At 42.4% G+C, this 23,555-nt stretch overlaps 1 protein-coding gene across 1 annotated transcript in view; it reads left to right on the forward strand.

The window, feature by feature from the left end:
• Positions 1 to 23,555, forward strand: part of LOC136863499 (discoidin domain-containing receptor 2) — a 770,412-nt gene that overhangs the window by 63,058 nt on the left and 683,799 nt on the right. Inside the window, exon 3 of the mRNA XM_068225966.1 lies at positions 2,200 to 2,347. Coding sequence (XP_068082067.1) covers positions 2,200 to 2,347 — 148 coding nt within the window. The remainder of the gene's footprint in view (positions 1 to 2,199; positions 2,348 to 23,555) is intronic.

Raw genomic sequence — 23,555 nt, forward strand, 5'->3', positions numbered from 1 at the left:
TGGTCGGGGATTTTAATTGCGTCTGATTGATTCTTCTGGCCCGGGGACCAGGTGTTTGTGTTTTTCCCAACACTATCCTCTTCATATTCAGGCAATACACCACAATACCACAGAAACACGCAATGGTGATTACATCCCTTCACACTGGGATGCGTCAGGAAGGCATCCAGCCGTAAAACACGGCCAAATCTTGTGAGAAACAGTTCACTCTCGAGAGGCCACATGTGTGGGAAACGTAGTAGAATAATAAGAATGACGCTTGATTTCCAATGTAAGAAAGGCTGATAGATGAAAACAACAATGTACAATGCAAAACTTTTTTTTTTTGCTAGTTGTTTTACGTCGCACCGACACAGACAGGTCTTACGGCGACGATGGGACAGGAAAGGGCTAGGAGTGGGAAGGAAGCGGCCGTGGCCTTAATTAAGGTACAGCCCCAGCATTTGCCTGGTGTGAAAATGGGAAACCACGGAAAACCATTTTCAGGGCTGCCGACAGTGGGGTTCGAACCTACTATCTCCCGAATACTGGATACTGGCCGCACTTAAGCGACTGCAGCTATCGAGCTCGGTCAATGCAAAACTGTCGTAAACGTGCTTCATTTAACGGCATTTAAAAGTTAGGATATTAACAGCCATATTATGATAATCTTATTCCAGTTTCGTAGGTTCGATCGCGGATAAGGTAATCGATTTTTGAAAGACAGCAAAACAATTTGCTGTTCGTATATTAAAGATCTCTGCTTGAGCTCTCAGTGTCACCCGCCAAAATTAATTGAATTCAGCCATGAAATCGTTCAGTAGAACCGAGCCGCTGAAACATTGAAGTGGTTCCATCTACGTGCCCACCTTGCAAATTTCGACTTGCTGGTTGTACCGATGAAAGCGCTTTTCTCGTGGATGGTTTTCACGGCTGAGTTAATATTTAACATGCCAACAATGACATGGAGTGCCAAGATATTTTATAGTCGTCCAAAAATCGAATACCTCAGCCAGGATCAACCTACGAATTAGGATCAGGAGTCGGACACTCTACCACTGATCCACAGGCTAGGTGGCAAGTTTTCAGATGGTATGCCTTACGGTTATTCTTATTCTTATTCTTATTCTTATTCTTATTCTTATTCTTATTCTTATTCTTATTCTTATTCTTATTCTTATTCTTATTCTTATTCTTATTCTTATTCTTATTCTTATTCTTATTCTTATTCTTATTATGGAATCGAACATGGGATCCTTTGAACCGAAGGGTTGACCATTCAGCAAGGGAGTCGGGACGGAAATCAAGCCTCATTAATGGCCGAGGCAGTAAAGGCGTACTCGGCTCACCCGAGAGGACGTGGGATCGAATCTCCGTCAGGAAGTCAAAAATTTAAGAAACGACATTTCCGCTCGCGGAGGTGCACGTGGCCCTGAGGTTCACTCAGCCTACACCAAAAGTGAGTACTAGGTTAATTCCTGGAGGCAAAGGCGGCCAAGCGTACAGCTAACCACTCTACCCTATCAAGTGCCGAGGTTTCGGATTGAGCCACTCAGTCCGGCCCACGTAATTTGAAAAGTGGTAAGAGGGCTGAAACGGGGTCCATTCAGCCTCGGGAGGTCAACTGAGTAGAGGTGTGTTAGATTTCCAGCTCAGCCATCCTCGAAGAGGTTTTCCGTATTTTCTCACTTCTCCTCCAGGCAAATGCCGAGATGGTACCCTACTTAAAGCCTTCTCCGCTCCTTTCTACTTCCTTGTCTATCCCTTCCAATCTTCCCATCCCGCTCCCCACAAGGTCCCTCATCAGCACACCAGATTAGGGCGTCTGGGCGAGGTACTGGTCCTCTTTCATAGTTGTATTCCCCGCACAAAAAGTCTCACGCTCGAGGACACTGTCCTGGAGGCATTTGAGGTGGAATCCCTCGTTGAGTCAGAGGGATAAACTAACCCTGGAGGACAAAAGGATAAAGAAAGGAAACATTATTATTATTATTATTATTATTATTATTATTATTATTATTATTATTATTATTATTATTATTATTATTTATGTGAAGAGAAGTGTTTACAAAATCGCAACGTGCAGAAAAGTAGGTTTCATGTTGAGATAATCATTCATAATATGTTCTACTTAGTCAATGTGTGTAAGCGGTCTAGGAGAATAACACTGCTACATAATAGTCGACTGATAACATTACACAAATCTTCTCTCCGTTTCAGGTGTTAGCCGGTAACGTCAACACGTATCTAGTGGCTAGCCAGCAGCTAGAATTACCCTTTGTGGCCAGCAAGGTCCGCTTCATTCCCTTCAGTGAGCATCCTCGAACAGTCTGCATGAGGGTGGAACTCTACGGCTGTCCATGGGAACGTAAGTATTGTTTTGAAAAAAACTAATTATCGCACCCCAGCTCCTACAGATCCCTTCACCAAACTGACTTCTAAAACGTTTAACAGAAAAATGAAATCACTAGGTAAGATATAAATATTATAATTTAATAATGGATTATGAAGACTCGTTGGCTGAACGGTCAGCGTAATGGCCTTCGGTTCAGAGGGTCCCGGGTTCGATACCCGGCCGGGTCGGGGATTTTAACCTTAATTGGTTAATTCCAATGGCAAGGGGTCTAGGTGTATGTGTCGTCTTCATCATCATTTCATCCTCATCACGACGCGCAGGTCACCTACGGGTGTCAAATAGAAAGACCTGCACCTGGCGAGCCGAACCCGTCCTGGGATATCCCGGCACTAAAAGCCATACGACATTTCATTTTTTTCATGGATTATGAATACTTTTTATAGCTGTTTTCATTACTTTTGGTACCACTGTAATCTGTTATTCTTTGCACGTAATTTATATAAACAGGAGTGAAAGAGGAGCAATCATTTTGGCTTGTGTTCTCTGTCTACTTTGGGTATCCCTGACCACCTGAGTTTATTGCTTCCTGAGAAAAAAATAGCAGTGGGTTGTCGTCAGAACTGCTATCATCAGCACCTTCATCACTTTGAGTATAGTACTCACTATGCTCATACTCACTGTCATTTCCAGTTATGTCAACTATTCTATTGTTGCAGGACTGAATAACACGGACGGTAGAGCGCTGGCCTTCTGAGCCCAACTTGGCAGGTTCGATTCTGGTTCAGTGCGGTGCTATTTGAAGGTGCTAAAATACGTCAGACTCGTGTCAGTAAATTTACTAGCACGTTATAGAACTCCTTTTTGGAACAAATTTCCGGCATCTTGGCGGCTATGAAAGCCGTAAAAGTAGTTAGTGGGAAGAAAAGTTAATATTTTTATGATATCATTGTTCAATGGTTCATGTAGGCTGTCTCCGATGTTCTCCTCACTTTTTTCTACAATCTTGTGGAATTAATCGAAAGTGCATGGGGGCAGTCAAATGAAAACCGAACACTCGCTACAACGTGACATTGGAATGGTTTTATTCAAAAGTAATTACCAAAAGCATTAATACCTTTATCCCACTTGGGAGACAAGACGATCAATTCCAGTTTTGTAGAAAGACGTGGTCACTGACGGATCCACAACCGCACCCATTCTTGTGCTTCCCTGTCCGAATGAAACCGACGTCCACGAATAGCCAACTTCAGGTCACCAAAAATGTGAAAATCCACCGTGAAATATCCGGGCTGTACGGAGAATGTTGAAGTGTTTCCGAACCAAATCGCTGAAGCGTTGCCTTCACCAGATTGTAAGTACAGGGGCGAACATTATGATGAAACAGGGTGACCCCGTCCGACAGAATTGTTGAGCCCTTTGACATTATGGCACGTCGCAGTTTCTGCAAAGTTTCGTCACAGCGCTGAGCCACCAGAAAAAGGAACCACACATCTCTGCTATCCTTTGCTGGCTTCCATTTGAGCAGCTGGACGAACACCCTACTCCAGTCCGCGCGCCAACAAAGACATAACCCAACAACTGCGTGCACCTGCGAGTTGTCCCTATGCAGTTGTCCTACGACAGAGATGGTAGTATCGATACTAAACGACAGTGTTGCCACCGTTCACGCGGAATGTGTATTATGGCGCGTGATCGCTTTTCATTTGACTGCCCCTTATAATACAAGTGATCTTGAAAGAAAATACTCCCGCTATAGGTTCTCCTGGGTCCTCGGTACTCATCCGTTATTATAGAATGAAAGCGAACACATGTCAAAGGCTGAACGGGAACCCAGAAAAGTGCAAGCCATTGCTATCACACCCATTTCGACACAGACAAGAAGATATTTCCATAGGGTCCCTAGGACTCAGTGTACCAGTTAATGGCAAAAATGATTGAAGTTCCCTCCGCCTTAATATTAATGATTGCCTTAATGAGAATATAATATTTCAAGGAATATTTAATAAATAATGAGGTGACAGATATATTACTTCCATGACAAGCTTGTTGCTTTAATCCGTAGAAGATGAATGTGGAATTTTTGGAATGAAACGTCATGATCCTCAGGTTTGGATTACACGTAAATCGGAGCAAAAGTTCATTTGCTTTCCACGGTTTAACGTGGATATTAATATAGTGATTATAACCTGTGCTTTCCTAGCTGAAGTGATATTCAAATCACTGAGACGAGATATCTTTCATTATAAAACTCCCTCGTGTGTTGACTGGAATTCGTTTCCCGGCTACTATGGTGAGAAAACAGTGGCGAGTAAGTGATGCAGGAAGTACAATGTAACAATAATGCTGTTTTCAATGCAAAATATCTTAGTGATCAGTTTCCAATTGCAGTTGTAGTTAGTGTATTACACATTGCTCTCTCTCTCTCTCCCGGAAGTGGTATGAATAATATCTAAGAACGATGCCATTGCTGATCCGCCGAATCACAATACAATTTTCTAAATTGATCATTTTTTGAATCCATAAATTATCTTTTTAGTCCGCTTCCTTCCCAAGTCCTGTGACTTACAAACGAGTGATTTTTTAAATTGTAGATATGAAGTTTGCGAATTATTTTCTCCATGCTATGTGCAGGAACAATCTAAACCTATCCGAATACGAACTCGTTTGCTACCCTCCAGCAGTGGAATTGAAAGGTGGGAGCTCCGAACTGTGTGGTCCTATGTCCCTTACCTGGGGGTGGTAATTTGCATGTTGCAACTTAATTGCATTTGGCATTTTTGTTGCAATATTCCAGCATTCGTGAGATATTGAGATATGGTGGTGGCGATTTTGAAATGTGGTGTTTGGCGATAGGTTGACCAAATTTGGTGGACTATGGTATGTTGACCTGATTGGGAGACTGTCGTGCAGGCAGTTAGGTCTACAGGAGGAGACTGTGGGTGCATTTTTGCAGTTTCAACATACAGTATTTTTTCTGGGTTGCTGGGTTGGTCTGAAGTGCGACTTGGCTTTTGGATACGTGATTAACATTGGTCTGAGAAGAGAGTTAGGAGACATTTGATTGATTCTGTGGTGAGTGGAGTTTGTGTAGGTGCCGGGTGACTGGGATTTTTGTTCAGGTTAAGATTGTGGAGAGACGGGATATCTCACTTGACCTAACGGGGTATTTGGGTCCCCAAGGCTTTGCATGCGTGGTACTGTTCAGTCCGCCTGAAGCACTACTTAATTAATTGTTCGCCCGTACATACTGCGATACGTATCTGGATAATTAAAAAAAAGGAGTGAAAAATATTTAAATAAACCAGTCTTTCAATTAGGGGCTGCCTGGCCGATGCGGTATAAGCGTGCTTGGTCCGCTCGGAAGGACGTGTGTTCGAATCCCCGTCAGGCAGTCGTAAAATTTAAGAAACGAGATTTCCACTTCCGGAGGTGTATGTGGCCCTGATGTTCACTCAGCCTACACCAAAAATGAGTACCAGGTTAATTCCTGGGGACAAAGGCGGCCGGGCGTAAAGCTAACCACTCTACCGCATCACGTGCCGAAGTTTCTAATAGTGGAAGCCTTTACCTTCCACCACCCCAATGGCCTTCATGGCCTGTACGGCCAGGACTTTGCTTTGCTAGTCCTGTAATTAGAATTGAAAATGAGAAACTTCATATGAGCTACGCAGTTGTTCCGGACGCGTGGTTGCCAAAGTGAAGGGTTAAAGAAATCATGTCGGTGTTTACTTATTTTGCTGTTACAATTGTAGTTCTGTTGTTAGGAAAATTTCTCTTCAAATGTAGAATCCTGGGTCATCTTTCGCAGCAGCCCTGTGTGCATTGTTTTGGTAACGTTTGGCTGATAACCTGTGTGCATACAGTGTTCATACGGTGTCCATAATATGGGGGGGGAAATTTTCAATTAACTGGGACAAGTTTGTGTAGGAAGGTGCTCTGTGTTCTATATTTCAGTATTCGCCTGAAAATGGAGTCTTAAATCATCAAGAAGCGCATCAAGGATGATCAAGATTGGAGTTTTATCTCACCGCCCTTTTCCAGGTGTGCTACCTACGGCAGATTTAAACCCAACTCAGCCCTTGAATAATTATTAATTTGTTAACACTACACGGAATTGAACTATTGAAATTAGGCAAAATGGGCTGGAGAACACTATGTTGAATTCTTGAGCACGGCAAAGAAAATGGACTAAACACATCGATGTTATCCTCTCGGGCGAAATACGGTTTACTTCAGAAGCCCACTCATTAATTTCAGGGGACGAAATAAAAATGAATTTGTGAAAGAACACTAGATCGGCGTGGCTCTGTGTCATCCGGTAGGCCAGGGCCTCTCAATCGCTTAAAATCTCACGCGTGCATATCGAGCCGCAGAGACTGCGTGCACTGTGCATCGTTCCGCCTCGGCTCAACTCCTCTTGACTCGGATGGTGTAATGCGCTGAGAGCGACGAAGCGTTCGGTGATAGACGAGTTGTTTATCAGTGAAATAGATAAGCGCAAGACAACAACATAATAATGGAGCAACCTGTTTCAAAGAAAGCAAAGACTTCCGAAAATCAATTTTAATCGAACTGGGAACTTTCGTATTTCTTTGTCAGTCGTGACGATAATGCCAAATGCTTAATTCGAGAGACAATAATTATGCGATAAGTTAATCAAAAAGATCTATTTCCCAATACAAAGGCTTTACTCAAATTCTACGAGAATTTTCCGAAGGAAGATTTTCCTAAGCTGCATCGAGAAGCAGCTAAGATTATTTCTATGTATGGTTCCACACGCATATGTGAAATGTATTTTTCCTGCTTTGACTTGTACGAAAACTAGATTGCGTGCGAGTAGGCCTATTTCTGAGTGTAGTTTAAAGGAGGCTCTCAAATTGCTGTCAGCCGGTCCCTTGTTCCAGGCATAACTGGTATCATTGCAAAGATAAAGGAAAAGAAGAGCTAGAGAAGATAAATTGTCTGCTCAAACCAAATTGAAACAAGAGTGTTTTAACACCGGTAACGTTGTCCCATACAACAGTGTCACCGCTCACCGCAAATAAACATTTCGCAATGATGGGAAGATCAGCGGGGAAGGTGGAGAAGGCGAAGACAGGGCGAACGAGTGAGACAGGTGTAGGGGAAGTGGAGTGGGGTTTTGCACTCTGGTCAACCTAGTGAAGTCGTCTCCTGCACCTTGAGCCCGTGCACTGCACGGCGCATGCACCCTGAGAGGCCCTGCGGTAGGCGGTAGTGAAGTCTTGAGTGTTGCATTATATGGAACACATAAACTCGCTGGGTAGAACGGTTCCTGGTCAATTCTGCACAGAGCTCCTCTTGATCCTGCTCAGGAGATTTTGACAAGCAAACCAGTGGTCGCACTGGATACAATAAGAAACGCTCAGCGATTCGTAGTTGTCAACTCTCTAGCGCCCACCTCCGGCAACTTCTTAAATTTATATGGGTTTGTCAAAGAAGGAGTGTATCCTGCGGTGTGCTGTGTGATAGTGTTTTATGCACTTATATATGACGAAATCCCTCCGTCTTTTCCGCCTTTTACCGGACGAATTATACAATTAAGGCATTTCACCCAAAAGTTCCCAAGCAAGTGGCTGTGTGGTGCAGTATGGGTCGACGCAGCTGTGAGCTTTCATTCGCAACATAGCGGGTTCGAACCCCACTGTCGGCAGGCCTGAAGATATTTTTCAGCGGTGTCCCATTTTCACCACAGATACATGCTGGGGCGCTATCCTTTTTTTATATTATTTGTTCGTGGCGTCGACCTATGAAGATCGTTTGCCACTAATTTCGCCATTTGAGAGGAATCTGCGTGTAAGTAAAATTGCGAAATTGTAGAGTGTTCAATGTTAGGCAAGGAACGTTAAAGACGACACAAACAAACGGGTTCGGTTCCCGGGGAGACAGGCGGACGCGTTGCCCACTACACCTTAATTAAGGCCAAGGACGCTTCCTTCCCACTCCTAACCCTTTACTACTCCATCGTTTCCATAAGTCTTATGTGTGTCGGTGCGGTTTAAAGCATATTGTACCGAGCTCGATAGCTGCAGTCGCTTAATTGCGGCCAGTATCCAGTATTCGGGAGATAGTAGGATCGAACCCCACTGTCGGCAGCCCTGAAAATGGTTTTCCGTGGTTTCCCATTTTCACACCAGGCAAATGCTGGGGCTGTACCTTAATTAAGGCCACGGCCGTTTCCTTCCCACTCCTAGCCCTTTCCCGTCCCATTGTCGCCATAAGACCTATCTGTGTCGGCGCGACGTAAAGCAAATATATATATTTAAAAAAAAGCATATTGTAAAAAAATCACTGACAGAGAGAAAAATTCCTTCCCTGTCAATATATATAGTTGTTTACCATGAGACAGCCGTCTGTTTTAGTGATGTTGACCTGTTCAAGTCTCGGTATGAAGTATAACGTCTTTGCGACTAGGAAAACCTATATGTGATAATACGTTAGCAGAGAACACTGGCCAGAACAGTTCTGTCATCTAAGGTTCAATATTGCATTATTAACTGTGTCAACGAATTTTCGTTCTAAAGTGATACCTGTGCTGCGGGTCAGTATTTCGCCCCTCAACATTGTCACGTGGCAGTATTTCGACGGGCAACGACGATATTATTTATTATTATTATTATTATTATTATTATTATTATTATTATTTATTATTTATTATCCGCTAATTGTAGGTACAATTTATGGATGGTGAATGGAGAAAGGGCATGGCCCCGCATACACGAAAGTGCCTCCATCACCACTTAAAATTACAATATTCAAATATACAAGTAAATTCTACATAGTGTGCTTATATACAGTTACCGTATTTACAAGGCATATTTACATAATACTCACAAGTACTTCGACACACACACACACACAGTCTCTCTCTCTCTCAATCTCTCTAGAATCCCCACATATACTACAGCTAGGCCGGCTCAGTCATACCCACATACAGCACAGTCTCACTCACTCGGGATCCCAAACTCTTTCATCCGTCCTCTCACTCATACTGAAAATTCACACAGTAGAATAATTATATTATGTACAGAAGGTTTCATTATATATACATCCTTTTTACATCTTTACAACATTTCTCTGGAGGTAGTTCTTTTATCTGTGGTGGGAGTTCATTCCACAGCCGAGTAGAACGATTAAGGAAGCCACTTTGATATGATGCTGTTCTTGCAAATGGAGGGAAAAGGGACACACCTCGACCTCTTTGAGCGGAACGATAGTTCAGTTGCAAGCGGTTGAAAGGGTTTATATGAATGTTACCTGCGAGGGATTTTCTCAGGAAAGCAATAACTATTTGTTTACATAGGGTTGTTATGGGGTGCATTGACCTGGCTGTATTTAAATGACCGTGTTGGGTAATTAGCCGTTCTGCTCGGCGCTGAACTCTCTCTAGTTTCGTCATGTTCTCCACTGTAGTATGGTGCCAGGAAGGAAGTCCGTACAACAGTATTGGCCGTACTAATGACAAATAGGCTGTCTGAACTGCTTTCTTCCTGGCTCCCAGTAGAGATCTACGGATGAATCCCATGACTCTCTATGCTTAGCGCCTTATTTCCTCTACATGCTTGTTCCATTTTAAATTGCTGCAAATGTGAATGCCAAGCAATTTTATTGAGGTACAGGGCATCAGGTTTTTACCACATAGTGAAATTTGGTGTTGTAACAGTGATCTTGCTCTATTTAATCGTATATATTTACATTTCTGTACATTTATAGACATTCTATTTATTTGGCACCACAGAGTGACATTATCCAGATCTGACTGTAACTTATTTACGTCGTCCTTATTGCGAATGGCTCTGTGAATGATGGTGTCATCAGCATATTGTGCCATAGAAGACGCTACACAACCTGGCAGATCCATCGTAAATATCGTGTACAGAGGCGGTCCTATCACACTACCTTGAATCCCACCCGAGGTGACTAAGTTTTGTTCTGACCTGGCCCCACTGAACACAACGCTCTGCGTCCGACCTACCAGGAATGATCGAAACCATGCCAGCAGTTTGCCTTGAATGCCATACTTGTTAAGTTTAAACAACAGTCGTTAATGAGGTACCTGATAAAAGGCTTTACTTCAGTCGAGAGTTACGCAATCCACTTGGGATATATTAGACTGGTCCAGGGAATGTTGCCACTCATCAATTACTGTTGTTAAAAGTGTAGTACAGGATTTCCCAGGCAGGAATCCATGTTGGTTGTTATTCAACAGGTTTCTCTCCTTCAAGAAATCCAGCACATGCGTTCCATGCATTTACATAAACCAGATGCAATAGAGACTGGGCGATAGTTGTCTACATTTTCCCTGCCACCGTCTTTGAATACTTGAGCGACATTTGTTTTCTTCCATTCTTCTGGCACAGTCCCACTGTTCATTGAAATGTTAAATATTGCACAAAGATAAGGTGCTAATGCTTCTGCACAGCGATGGAGAATTCTAGCCGGCACGTTATCTGGGCCGTTCGCAGCATGAGGTCTAGTTCTCCGAAGACTTGTTGCGACCTCGTTAGCAGTGAAGTACAAGCTAGTTAGGGGTGGAAACGGAGGGGTTGTCCTTGTAGTGAACATGTCTTCAGCCTTGTCAGCAGTGGTGAATTTATATTTAAATTTACTGTTAAATGTGTCTGCTATTTCTTGGGGAGAGGAAACTGATAGTCCGTTGTACTTGAAAATGGATGGAGCACTGTTGCCGCTTTTGTTTCTCATGAAAGCCCATAGCTCAATACTATTGGAACTAAGGCTGTGGATATATGAACTGTAGGCATCACGGATTAATGATTTGAGTTTGTTCCTAGCCAGTCTGTACTTCTCCCACCTACTGTCAATTGGGTTTTCCTTCCATTTCCTGTATAAACAATTTCTCATTCGAATACTCGATGTTACCTCTTTAGTGATCCACGGCGTTTTTCGCTTATTAGAGGTGGAAACTTTCGGCACAACTTGATCGACGGATTCAAAAAATACTTTATTACAGTTTCCCCAGATCTCGTTGATATTTATATCACTGGTGGATGTCGTGAGGGGAATAGGAAGAGTTTTTGATAGAAGAAAGGAATGATCGTTCCTGTTAGTGCGGGAAAAATTATATATTGTTCTGGAGCGGAGTTTTGGGGAGAGTTTTCTGTAGGTCAAAGTTATAATTAGCTTGGTGATCACAAAACCCTGGTATTACGTCCAGGGGCTGGACTGATGATGGAGAGTTAGTAAGGAACAGGTCTTGTGTGGAAGGGGAATTTTGTGTAATACGAGTCGCTTCGAACACTAACTGACGGAGAAAAATGTTGTAGAAGGTGGAGAGAAAGCAATTAGCAAGAGGATTGTTTGGTACTGGGGCGGGATTTCTAGACCAAGTAATTTCCAGATTGAAGTCACCGGCAATATAAATTGCGTCCTAATTATTCTGCACTTGTTGAACACGCTCCAGAGAGGAGAGCAATGCATCGTTCATCGTTTGCGAGGACTTCGGTGTACGATACACTGATCCGATGAGGAATTTATTATTACCGCACGTAATTTCCACCCACACGGCTTCAGCTGTCGTCTCCAACTCGGGACGTCTAGTTGGATTACACTCTGGTTTTGCAGCAATAAGTGCTCCGCCTCCTGTGGTTAGGGTCCGGTCCTTACGGAACAAGACAAAAGAATCTGGTAGCACTTCTGAGTCATTAATTATGTTAGAAAGCCATGTTTCACTGATACACATAAGAGAGGGATCTAGGCTTGAGAGCGAAGCGAGAATATATTCTTTTCTACCTGGACGTAAAATGCTGCGTGCGTTAAACGCAAAGAGAGTTAGATTATTTACATATTTACAGTTGTAGCTATTTACAGTCACCGGTAACGTCACTGGTATTGGAAAGGAAAGAGTTCGTTTGTGGAGGCATTTCGCATTGCCAGCAAGTCCACGTTCTTCCCCCCCTTCTTTAATATCCTGTATTCTGATGTAGAAATTTGTGCACATGTCCTGTGACTACTTGACGGACAACTGTTACAGTTCACAAATAGTTGGTTACGACACCCACTGCTTTCACATACTGTGCAATGCTGGGGTCCGGGGTTCAATTCAATGTCTCCAATTAACGCGAGAGTTAGGCACCACAGTGGGCGCCCAGCGATCGAAAGTCTGACAACTCTGCCTTCCCCATCATGACGCGGCCGTCCTACCGCCAGCAGCCTGAGACTTTCACCGCCACACCAAGTGAGACATTTAAGAGAACATTTCTCATTTACCAACAGTTTCCCAGTACATGTATCTTCTTCAAATTACCACAAGACGTATACGAATGCACTGTTACACTTTTCGCGTAGGTCACGGCACTTTTTACCAACTATACTATAATTAATGCACGGAGAACACTTGTAACCACCGGCATGCACGCCACCATTTTGAGCTGATATTAAAAATATCAACCTCACCCATGAATAAAATGAACTATGTTAAAAATGTGGATTTGTCGAACGTTCACGCTTTCGTACGTGGCACATGCTCATATAATCGTGAGATTTCAAGCTAAGCCTACTTTATTGCGACGTCACTGGTGTCCACAGCATCCAACAGTGATTCGTTGTAACTGAGACTTCGAACACACTTTTTAATATGTGACCCGAAACCTTAACGCCCTGTTCATCCATGCCTACGACAAATATCTCTGACTATGCTCGCAAAAGACATGTTTCGATTTGGATACTGCTACAGGTCTCTGCTCACTATTTAATTTTTTCACTAACAGTACATTCCAGGAAGTTATGTATTGAAGTATTGACGTGGCATTCAGTGAATTAAATAACACGGAAAAGGTATGTGCAGGAGGATGAATCGGAGAGTTCGTTTTAAGAGTAGGTAAAATTTTAGTGATTGCGATATCCTCTGAGTGCATTAATAAGGTGCATTTGGTAAAAAGGAAAGATCTGGCTCCTTGCCTGAACGGTTAGTGCACTGGTCGAATGTTCAGAGGGCCGCGGGTTCTACTTCCGGCCAGGCCGAGAACTTTGACTGTGTACTGTTAATTCCCTGAACTCGGGGGCTGGAGTTTTGTCCGTTTTATTACTCTTCTTTTCATCTATATACAATACACCATAGCACCAACCACTACAAAAACACATCCGGCTGTAAAACTGGGGAAATCCACATCGAATACCAGCCCTAACGAATTGGGAAAAGCGCAGGAAGAAGAAGAAGAAGAAGAAGAAGAAGATGATGATGATGATGATAATGGTGATGATGATGATGATGATTGCTGCAAAGGAAATAACTTTCGAAAATTTATATTTCAATTTTAGGTGACATTTTCCAATTATTCAGTCAGTAGTATAATGATACTACTAATACTATTACTACTAATAACAACAATAATAATAATAACAACAATATTAATATTTGTTACAGAATTTCCGTGGAACAGAGAGCTGTGAAGGAAGGTGTGGGCTTGAATGGATCTACCTACGATATCAATAATTAAATTAAAATTTTAAATAAAGGTTATATCGATGGCCTAGATTGAATACCTCGTATCTCAAAACGTTCTTCCTATTCATTATTTCCCTTAAGACTGGTCACGCCTCCCAGCCGCACATGAATATGCAGTCCAACAGAACAATGTTCATTGGGTATATTTTCCTATGCTGATGCATAAAGGAAAATGAACCTTATAAAATTATACTTTAGGAGTCAGTAAATACGTCACGCAGACATACTTTCCTATAGTACGGTACGGTACATTTTCCTTCACACATCGGCATAGGAATAAAGAACACAACGTACATTGTTCTGATGGACTGCGTATTCATGTGTGGCTGGGAGGCGTAACTAGTCTTAAGGGAAGTAATGGATAGGAAGGACTTTGTGAGATACGAGGTTTTCATTCTAGCCCATCGATATTTCTTTTCAAATCTCAAACTTAACAAAAATTTTCACTTATTGAAATAACAAGGTTACAGGTACAAAGCAATATATATATATATACAGGAAAATTTACAATTTCTGAGCTTCAAGCTGCAAATTACAAGTTTACAACGCCGCAAACGTAGCGTTTATATAGACAAATAGAGACACTCCCAAGACAGAGCACTTTGCTCCAACCGTTACAATTAATAGCCATCCAGAGGCACCCCACAATGTTACAGCGAACTCAGAAAAGAGCTTACATGTTCTCCAACTTCAATCTAGGAGGCTGTGCTCCCAATTTCTTACAGCCTACTCAAGGCAACATTACAAAAAAAAACCTTACACTTCTGGCATCTCGAGACCCAACCTACAATTTACAATTTTGTACACATGGGTATATATTACACAAACTACTGGGCCTTCATGGAAAAGAAGAACAGGTTAAATTACTGGCCCAAAACCAAAGTGTATGGAGGCGTACACTTGCACTCACAGAAATTCAAGTATAAAAACCTACTTGGGCTCGCGACCCAATGATGCAGAGGCTAATCCAAAGCTACTGAGGTGACTAGAAGGAAGGTTAATTAATGTTTTACACGAAGAGAAACAGTTACAAAATGTTAGTCACTTTAAAATGAATTGAAGGGGGACTCGAGAGGGTAACGCACTCTCTATCCCCGGTTTAGAGTTTAAGTCTTTCGGGAAATTTTACATTAGCCGAAACAAGGTTTACATTTTAGAAAACAGGTGGTTACATAGTTAGAATATAGAACCTTCCCCTCGTGTAGTTCTGCGGAGGTATCTACAGAGATATAAAACTGGTTGCCATTACCTGGGCTGATATTCTGCCTGCCGATGAATGAGGCACCCCGCCTTCTGTCTTAACACACACACACTCAGTACTTCGACGATCAATAAGACAAGGTAGCTTGAAAAAGCCGCAGCTTATATACCAGAAGGGAGGGTTCGAGAAGGTTGTGGACTATATCCGGACACACCCTCTCATTTTTAGTGGCAGAACAAAAAGCTGTAATTGGCTGAAAAATAATTACAGAACATTTATGATTGGCCAGACTCAAAAGCTGGCGGGAAGAGAAAGACGTGTTGCAAACCTTGAAATATTAAAACAAATGAAAGTTAATTCAGTTGAGAAAACATATTAAAGCAAAACTTCTTTAAATTACACATTCTTCCACCTTGCACTAAGAGTGCATGACCTCAGTTTTTGCAGAGACATCAATGGAGGAAAATTCAAACTTCATGATGTACACCAATACAAAACAAAGAAATCCAGTCCGTCTAGGAAACCTTGAAATAACAAACTTCTCAGTTATTCAGTAGTGACATGTTCTGATTAATGTCCCAACTTTTATGTACTCGCAGTTTCACGTTTTGCTCGATAGGTAGAGTTCCTTAAGGCGCTTCTTTTAAATGTGCGGGGTTGAGTTGTACTTCCCGGTACCATAATAATAATAATAATAATAATAATAATAATAATAATAATAATAATAATAATAATAATAATAATAATAATAATAATAATAATAATAATAATAATATGCCTTTGCTCGCGGGATGTAGTGTTTACAATGGACTATGTCTTCTGGTATGAGCTAGAATAAATTTGTTACTTTCATTGACCTGTCTCAGTCCCATCCATTGCTATGACAATATGAGAGTGACTGAGGTATGAGTGATGCTAGTAATGCCATTCCTTATGCAGCCAGTCCCTGTTATGAATGGTGTGAAAATATCGCTCATAGGGTCGGTTGGTGCATACATTTCAGTGGGCTTGGCAGACTGATATGCAATAGCAACGTCTGGCTCAGTGAGGAAAGCAACGGGAAACTACCTCACTCCCCACTTCCCTAGTATGCCTCTTTAGTGACACCTAGGCTATCTATGACAGCTGTTGGTTTAGCTGTAGAGGATCAAGCCAGCCTTCGAACTTAATACCCAACATACATATAACATAATAATAATAATAATAATAATAATAATAATAATAATAATAATAATAATAATAATAATAATAATAATAATAATAATTCCCCATGGCACATGCTTACCATTACCGTCTTCGATTACCAAGACAACATATGCCCACTCAGGTGGCTTGCAGATATTGATGTGCCATGTAGCCTGTGTGAAATGACGCCATCATCCATATTACTTCGCTTTTGTGACCGGGGTACTGTGTCTCACATGTAATAGCTTTTCATTTGGCCTCACATGGCTAAGTGAAACCTGTTCCAGCAGAGGCCTCTGAGTAAGAGGAAGACACGCTACGCCTACATCACGGGACTGTCAATAATAATAATAATAATAATAATAATAATAATAATAATAATAATAATAATAATAATAATCAGTTAATAATAATACTCTGTATAAATGGTTGTTGTTTTATACGGTGACCCAAGTTAGAAAAATAATAAGCGACCGTTCAGTTTCGTGAACTAAGTGTGAGTCTTCTCATTTGACTCATATTCGAGGAAAATTCTCAAATAGGTCCTCACTGATGGAGTGTGCACATTCCATAGTTCTCTAGAATTGGAAGCAAGGACCAGCGCAAGAAAGCACAAGTTTTAAATAACACTCTCTCTCTATACATAACTTATATTTATTTGGATGTTTATATGGATGGTTCATTCACAAATTATTTCTCGCATATTTGATCGTTAAAATGGAATAGAAACATTTGTCAAGCCTCGTAATTCTGTTTACGGTAGAGAGTGTATTAGAGGTTTGCCTACTAATTTTCGACTTGTTATTGTCGATAATGATATCAATGATGCGTCTGTTATCAATATATCGTGATTAAATGAGCAACAAATCTGTTAATACGTTGTTTAATAATTGAAGGTTTATAATCTGTTTTGTTCTATTCTGTTGTCGTGCACTCTAAAATTAATTAATGCTATTAGCTTTGGAGCAGATACCAAATGAACGTGCAAGTCGTTAGTGTCATAACATTATACAATAAGCCCCTTTACAACTTAAGGCATGTTATGGGCATAGCATTGCTGAATCGGACTCGTAGTTTGAACTATTACGGGTAAACAACACATTTACTGAATTTAATAATCAACTTGGCAATGAAGCACGTTATAGGAGTAGAAATATATTCACAGTTAACATCGATATTTCTATAAAACTCGTAATACTTAAGCAGAAATTATTGATGTATTAGCCATAATAGTGCACACTTATCCCTCGAAGTGATTCACGACTTCGTAGGTACACCCCAATGGACGTGAGCTGCATACACAGATGAAAAACCAAAAATTGTCGCATCCAAGTAGACGTGAATTATAATGTTACGAATAAAATTCCGTCCGTTTTATTACTTGAATTTACTTCAGGATGAACCAATAAATTCACGCACACATATCAACACACATTTCTATTCAACTATGAATGGCCACACTTACTAATTGCTGACTATTTACCGGGCGAGTTGGTCGTGCGGTCAGGGGCACGCGGCTGTGAACTTGCGTCCGGGAGATAGTGGGATTTTCCTTGACGTGAAAATGGGAACCATTGAATACCATCTTCAAGGCTGCCGACAGTGACACACATACACAGAGTGCTCTAAGACCGTGCACAGCCTTCTGTCCCGTACGCCGTAATTCGCCACAACAAAAACTACAGCTCCTTGTTCAGACCTCGGTGGGATACTAGCGACAGCCAACACCTCTGTAGCCCTCAACCCAGCCACCGAACCCCAACACAGTGGGTCTCACAGTGATTCCTAAATCGAATCTGACAGTGACTCTTACACTGAGTCCACCACAGAGTCCAATACTGACTATCTGTCCGCGGCGAGCCACCCTTTTTATAGCTCGGGTGATGTGTACCAAAATATTTACGAGTTGAAACATTCTCGCCGCATCACCTAGAACCACACAGGTAAGCAAGCTAACAAGAAGAGTACATGAAGAGATCGGCCCCGCCCCATAGGGCAGCTAGGAAACCCACTGTCGTCTGACTCACTAGCCCCTTCCAGGTAGTACCGAAGGGGGCTATCACAGGACTGGCACGTAGCAGTAAGGAATTCCACTTCACCCATATTCGGGTTTTTTCAGTCACCTGGGTGCGTTTTGCAACACGGCCTGTAGTTCACGCTCATTGTGTGAGTCATTCTCACTCTATCCTCTCCCCTCTCCTTCCTCGTGACGTACATTTGTATACAGCACTATGAAATTATAAACATACCGCACGCTACCATTTAGCCCTGTGGTCAAGTGCGTGCTTCAAAATTAGCACCTACCACAACGGCTAAGTTTCGAATCCCGGCGTAACGATGATTTTTTGTTCCCGTATGAATACACCTTGATGACATCAAGCAATGAACATATAAAGTTTGGCTTAGATAACTTCAATTCCTAATGCTTCGCTCCATTGTCACGCGTCAGAGCGGCGTTTCGCCTAGGGCTGCTCAGAGATGGATACAGTAAAGAGGAGTGTCAGGAGACGTTGCGCGTCTACCGAGAAGAGGGGTTAAGCTTGTTTCTACTAGGGATGAAGACAACAGGTCATTCGAAACTTCATAGGAGAACCAGTTCCTAAACTCGGCGGAACTCATGAATTGACCAATTTTTCTGAATGTCTATGCACGGTTCGTAAACGATTACGAGAAGCCGAACTCCATTGCAGAAAAGCTGCCGCCAAAGAGTCCCACTCCGATGAACAGATGGCTGATCGGTCATACTGATAAATAATTTTTAAAAAGTAATTAGTTATCCCACGCCATTAGTAATTTTATCAGCTACTGAAGTTAGGCATTCAGATCGCTTCGCCGGCAAATTCAGATGAGCCTATGCGAGGGAGTGTTGATAAATCTGCACGTGGCTTATGACCGGCTTGGGAGCACCAATAGAAGAAATAAACTTCTCCAGGGGTGGGCCTTGAACAAGGAACTCCCTTCTGATAATCTAGGCCCATAGCAAGCACGCTACGGTGGAATTGGCTGAAACCCACGCTGTGATAGTGTTCTCAAGCTCGACCAAGCCACGTGAAGATTTAGAAGCACCGCCTCGTACTGCCCATTTGAATTCGCCCGCGAAGCGATCTGACTGGCTAACTTTAGTAGCTGATAAAATGACAACGACATTTTTTCCAAATTACGTACCAGTATGACCAAATGGTGTAAAGCTCGTACGCTCAGTTCACGTTGTTTCCGACCACTCTGTATAGCCTAGTGTTCACGCAGTGGCCGCATATCTGTGTCATGTCGGGGGTGAATATCATCTGATGGGACAGGAGTGTTTCGTCGGATATATGGCGGTTTCACATCGGACCAATATTTCGTCATTGAAAGAACAAAACATCGTATGTCAAAATGCTATTCCTGTCCACTATTATCCTTACGACTTGTCACGTCACCCAGACACACATGAATATGCAGTCTATCAGAGCTATTTTCGTTGTGTTTATTTTTCTATGTATGTGTGTAAAGAAAAATGAACCTTACAGTACCGCACTCTAGGAATGTGTGTTCGCGTAACGTATTATTGCCCTCTTACTGTATACTGTATCCGTTGTTCATTTTTCTTTACACCTTTGCATAGGGAAATGAACACAACGAACATGGTTCGGATGGAGGAGTGACAAGGGGAGGAGTGACAAGTCGTAAGGTTAATACTGTAATGGAAAGGAAGAGCATTGTGGCTTACAATGTTTTGCTTGTTTCTTCACCAGAGATTTGGACATAATGCAGAATATTATGATTCGATTGTTTAAAGAGCGTTATCTCGATGAGATAGCCTAACACAGTTCGTGCAAGATAACTTCCCAATTCACAGGAGCGGTCGTGTTCAGGGTAGATTTTCTGGACAGTACTCCATTGAACTGCTCAACTGGGTCCCTCGAGCTCCAGACTTCAACACCATTGAACATGTGGAGGGCAAGGTGGAAGCGCCATATGAAGAAACACTGGACTCCGCCTCGCCGGCGTTCGTATGAAGCTTTGTAGGGCCTTATTTTGGATGCATGGGAGCCGATCAACCTCGACGACGAACAGTTTAGGAAGCTTGTTGAATTAGTGCTAGTCGGGTCAGACTAGTTGTTCAAGCCGATGTATACTGGGTCATTTTCGGGACCATCGTACTACAAGTTTAATGCTAAATTTCACAATGAAGAGAAATTCACACGTGCCTGGTTAGCGCATCACTCTAAATATAAAATAAATACGTACAGCGTACTGGCGGAGTCCAACCCTGCTTCTCACCTTGACAGGTGGGGAAGCTTCCACGGAGCTAACTGGCGCTCGCATGAATACGCTTAATATTATAAGGCCACCCCCCCCCCCAACCCCCACCCCCAGCTGTGCAATGTACATAGCATATTTACACCTATATAACAGTCCTTCTAGGTGCCAGTGATAATAAACTACCTACTTATTTATGGGTTAGGAGTGGAAATGCAAATACGTTTAGTATGGTGCAGTTACACAATAGAGAACGGAGTCCAGAAAAGGAATGCCGATCCTTATATTTGAAACTTGGATCTCCTGGTTGATTAAAAAAGTAACTTTCCCTACACTGAAACGCTGAAAGTGCTTCACATCGAGTTTCACTTGCCATGCATGTTCCACTTTTCACATATTTATTTAACCAATGTGGATGTTTCTCGTCTATTTCATTTTATTATTTTACGTTATTCTATGTTGCATTCCGTACTGAATGTCGCATTTCGACAGGAACGTGTAGTTTAACAATACGCGAGTTGCGTCACATTTTGTTGTAGCTGTAACGCCACACCCGAGCACGATGATCCCCGATACAAGACTTCAAAATTTTCCATACGTCAATTCTTGATTATTGAAGTGCACATCTTTTGCTACGTACCAGTACTCTTCTTAATCTCCGCCAATACCGGGAGTCGTACTATGGTTTCTGAGTACGGAAGGTAACAGCACTATCAATTGCACTACGGAGGTCGACCCTGGTGTAATATCACTCCAACCTAGACAAGGTCATTAGAGTCCTCGAGATTCATTTCAGTGAGTGCTATTCACTTTACGGCATGTCCGGCTCCATGGCGAAATGTTCAGCGTGCCGTCCTTTGGTCACAGGGGTCGCGGGATCTATTCCCGACGGAGTTGGGAATTTTAACCATCATTGGTTAATTCCGCTGGCATGAGGACTGGGTGTATGTGTCATCTTCATCATCATTGCATCCTCGTCACGACGCGCAGGTCGTCTAAGCGTGTCAAATCCAAAGACCTAGACCTGGCGAGCCGAAGACATCCTCGGACACTCACGGCACTAAAAGTCATACGTCATCTCATTTTCTTCGTGGTATAATTCCGACGCACTTTTGTCTCTTAATGTCTGATGATATGCAAGGAATTACACAAAACAAATGAATCAGAACACACGTTGCAACAGCCGCAAACAGCTCCTGCTTACTAAGCGACCGCTGCTCAGCCAGACGGTCTACAGATGGTCGGCACGACGATTCCTCACGAGACCGAGGCCGCTACCTCACCGTCATTTAGCTCCTCAATTATTGTAATTACGTAGGCTGGGAGGATCTGGAATCAGCCCTCAGATTCAGATATAATTTCCTGACTTGCCCCTGAATCGAAACCGGGGCCTCCGGGTAAGGGACAGGCGAGCTACCTCTACAACACGAGGCTTGCTAAACAAAGCAAATAGCAATAACAATAGCAACAGCCTGTCAGTATTGTGTCAGAAAGATAACTATGTGCATCAGAAAGTGATATAACAAATAATAATTAGTAAAATAATGATTTCTGAGAACTAACGTATATCAAGGGAGTTGGCCATACGATAAGAGTCGATAACAGTAAATATGCATTCGAGACGTAACTAACCCTCAGACCTGAAGATGGTATTCTGTGGTTTCCAATTTCCATTCTAGAGAAAAGCCGGATTGACGTTCCAAACAGGAAAGTTAAATCAACTATAAATAATACTCTCTAATATTAGATAATGTCCGCCTCTTTTGTGTAGTGTTCAGTGTGATTAGCCGCCACCCCCCGGGGGCCCAAGTTCGATTCCAGGCTCTGCCAAGAAATTTTAAAAGTGGTATACGGACTGGAACGGAGCCCACTCAGCCTCGGAAGGTCGACTGAGAAGAGGGAGTTTCGAATCCCTTCTCAGCCGTTGTCGAAATGGTTGTCCGCGGTTTCCCACTTCTTCTCCAGGCAAATGCCGATATTTTACCTAACGTAAGGCCACGGCCACTTACTTCCTTCTTCCTTGTCCATCCCTTCCAATCTTCCCATCTTCCACGAGGCTTCTCTTCAGCATAACAGGTGAGACCTCCTGGACTGGGTACTGGTCATCTACCCCAGTTCCAAACCTGAACAAATGTTTCGTCTTCCAGGACACAGGCCTTGAGGAGGTAGAGGTCGCAGAGTCCTACGGAAACTCCAACCCTAGAGGGTAAACGTATTATATAATAAAATAGTAATATTAGATAATTATTGATGAATGGTGAGTGCAGCGCCTTTGGTTCAGAGAGCCCTAGATTATATTTCCGGCCAGGTTGGTGATTTTAACTTTGCCTAATTAATTCATCTGGCTCAAGGGATAGGTACATGTGTTCGTCTTAATACACATCTTCATTAACTACAACACATCACTCTGCAAACCACCAGCGAAACACCCGATATTGAATATACTCGCACAAATGGTAAAGAAAAACATCCGGCCGTAAAAAATGGGCTAAAGCAATACAAAGTGTCACATCAGGAAAGTGGGGAAAGGCTAGGAAGGGGATTTCTTTTTATTTGTTTTACGTCGTACCGACACAGATAGGTCTTAGGGCGGCGATGGGTTAGGAAAGACCTAGGAGTGTGAAAGAAATGCCGCGACCTTAATTCAGGTACAGCCCCTGATTTTGCCTTGTATGAAAATGGTAAACCACTGAAAACCATCTTCAGGGCTGTCTACAGTGGGTTTCCAACCCATTATCACCCAAAAGCAAGAACACAGGTGCATGGCCCTAACTGCACGATCAACTCGCCCGAAAGGAAGGACTACAGTAGTAATGAAAGTAGTATGCGAGACATTTCGTTTCGAGTACAAATTTGATTTTTCTTGATGTTTCATCACGTGCTTTCCTGCATTTCTAAGGATTACTTCTCATTTGAAGCCTCCTTTAGTGACGATTCTCCAAATGTTATCCCCAGGGATACGATGCATATTTGAACCTGTAAATTAGCTGTGAGCACTTGCAGGTACAAGGATTGTTTACTATTGCTGTAAGCAAAGCTCGAAGGCAAACTAAACCATGCGCATGATGGTGCACGACAGCCATGTACGAACGGTAGCGTGAATAATACAT

Source organism: Anabrus simplex, chromosome 2, assembly GCF_040414725.1.
Source record: "Anabrus simplex isolate iqAnaSimp1 chromosome 2, ASM4041472v1, whole genome shotgun sequence".
Taxonomy (NCBI): Eukaryota; Metazoa; Arthropoda; class Insecta; order Orthoptera; family Tettigoniidae; genus Anabrus; species Anabrus simplex.